This window comes from Jaculus jaculus, chromosome 1 (assembly GCF_020740685.1).
Source record: "Jaculus jaculus isolate mJacJac1 chromosome 1, mJacJac1.mat.Y.cur, whole genome shotgun sequence".
Lineage (NCBI taxonomy): Eukaryota > Metazoa > Chordata > Mammalia > Rodentia > Dipodidae > Jaculus > Jaculus jaculus.
In genome coordinates this window covers 218242904-218245241 of record NC_059102.1, presented here as the reverse complement: position 1 = coordinate 218245241, position 2338 = coordinate 218242904, and the positions used below count along the sequence as shown (strand labels likewise).

Genomic DNA, 2338 nt, shown 5'->3' with positions numbered 1-2338 from the left:
AATGTTTTTATACCAGTCATAGCTTGTTTTACAAAATGCTATTAAGACAGTCACTTAATACATTTAAATATTCAGTAATGAAGAGAAAGAAGAGGATAGCATTAGCATGTGACCACTAAAATTAAATAACTATTTAGAGGTGAATTTGTAATTAGCACTTCCTTTTCCATCTTTCCTTGATTTTTCTATTCTTGCTTTAGCAAAAAGACTAAATCATAGTCTATCCTTTCTGTCTCCACTTTCTCTTATGATCTTGAATCCATTTCAGTTGAGGTTATAATGAATTAAATAGCTAAGTGGCATATGCTGTAATTCAAACAACTAATAAGGATTTTATCCAATGCCACAATAGTAAATACTTTTCTGAATGAAACAGTTTTTAACATACCTAAAACTAAGCACCTTAGCCCACAGGCTATTCAGAAAAGCCATCTTTGCTTTGTTCCCTAGGTCCTTCTCTCTGCTCACCTCAGCCTCCTGCCTTCTCTTTGGACTTGGAATCAGACACTAATTTTCTCCAGAGTCTTGGAGCTCTCCCTTTCTCTTTCACTTGCTGCATTTTTGTGCCATACCATGGCAGATGCAGCTATGGACACCATCTCTGAGATCACCACCAAAGATTTGAAGAAAAAGAAGAAAGTTATTGAGAAAGTAGAGAATGGAAGAGAAGCCCCTGTTGATAAGAAAAATGGGGAACAGGTGGCTGACAATAAGGTATATGAAGAAGGTAGGGAGGAAGAAGATTATGGTGAGGAAAAGGATGGAGATGAAGATGAGGAAGCTAAGGCAGCTACCAGAAAGTGGTCAGCTGAAGATGATGAGGATGATGTTGATACCAAGAAGCAGAAGATGGATGAGGATGACTACATAGCAAAAAAAGGAAGTTGTTGAGAAAAAGTTGTGGAGAGCCCCTCGGGCCAAGCCCTAAAGATGGCGCCTGATGGAAGTTCTATGCTTGGGACAAACAAGTCCATATTTGGAGGAGCTCGCCCTCACCGCTGCTCATTGGCTTCTGATGCTTCCATATTTGGAGGAGCTCACCCTCACCGCTGCTCATTGGCTTCTGATGCTTGCCTGGAGAGGTTGCGTAGCCTGGGGTGATTGGGCGGAGTGAGTGTGCTTATAAGGAAGCCCCGCCCAAGGCTTGGGGGAGATGAAGCTTGAAGTTGCCTGAATAAACTGCTGTAAGAACTGAACTGGTGGTTGTGTCTTCCTTGCTGGTCGAGGTGGACACGACAAGTGGTGGCCCATACGGGGAACCCAACTCCCCCACCAAAGAGTTAAGAACTTACAACAGTAAGGGGTGCGCACAGGGTAAGTCCCCGGTAAGTTGGGCTTACAACCCCAGGGTTTGGGGAAGGTCCTCAGGAAAATTAGAGGCTATTTAGGACACCAGGAAGCAGGTGCTAGAAAGGTAAAATTGAAAATTAGAGGCTATTTAGGATGCCAGGAAGCAGGCAGTAGAAAGGTAAAATTGAAAATTAGAGGCTATTTAGGACGCCAGGAAGTAGGCACTAGAAAGGTAAAATTGAAACTATGGGTGCGTCATCATCGCATCTGATTTATTCAGCATTGCAGGAACTGCTCAAATTAGAGGGGTTGGAATTGAGTAGAGCCACCCTGCAACATTTCTTGAAGGAATGTGATACAGCAGCCCCCTTGTTTGCCATGTTGGGAAACTTGACAGTGACCAGTTGGGAAAAACTAGGAAGAGATTTAGATTTTGCTAGAGAACATGGAACATTCAAACCAGGAGTAAGAGCAGTCTAGAAAATGGTTAGGAGCTGTCTTGAGGATGATAGGTGCTATGGCGCTTTAGAGGCAGGAAGACAAGCCTTAGATCAGTTAAGAGAGGAAAGATCTTTACGGTCAGAGAGAAGCATCTCTTCCTCTGGTAGTTCCAGTGAAGATTCAGAAGAGGAAGCAGAGGGACTCGTGCAACAGCTTGAAAGGACTAGCCTTTACCCCTCCTTGGCTCCATTCCAAGAAAATTGGAAGCCTAATAAAGAGGAAGTAAAACCCCAGAAACTCCCACCAAATACTAAGTTAGGGTATAACAGCAGTAGAAAGGGACAAGACATTGAAAGTATGTCTGCAGCACCCCCTGCTTATGGGGTGGAGTGTTCGAGCTCTTTCACTCAGCAAATTTCATTTTGCCCAGATGTTTGGCGCGAGGTTAGGTCTTCACAAATTGGGTTCCCAGTGTTCCAAGACCAGGCAGGTAACAGATTCCATGAGCCGCTGGATTTTAAAGTCATTAAGTCTTTGGCAGAATCAGTGAAAACATATGGCATAACAACTGCCTTTACTGTGGCTCAGGTTGAAGCTTTGCAGAGAC

General features: G+C 43.5%; 1 protein-coding gene across 1 annotated transcript; it reads left to right on the top strand.

Moving 5' to 3' along the window:
- Nucleotides 1–573: 573 nt before the first annotated feature.
- LOC101604688 (prothymosin alpha-like) lies at nucleotides 574–891 on the top strand. Its single transcript, XM_004666411.1, has one exon. The coding sequence runs from the start codon at nucleotides 574–576 to the stop codon at nucleotides 889–891; it is 318 nt and encodes a 105-aa protein (XP_004666468.1).
- Nucleotides 892–2338: the final 1447 nt, after the last annotated feature.

Bases quoted from the DNA above. Each gene is read 5' to 3' on its own strand.
- LOC101604688 (XM_004666411.1), top strand. From the start codon at position 574: ATGGCAGATGCAGCTATGGACACCATCTCTGAGATCACCACCAAAGAT.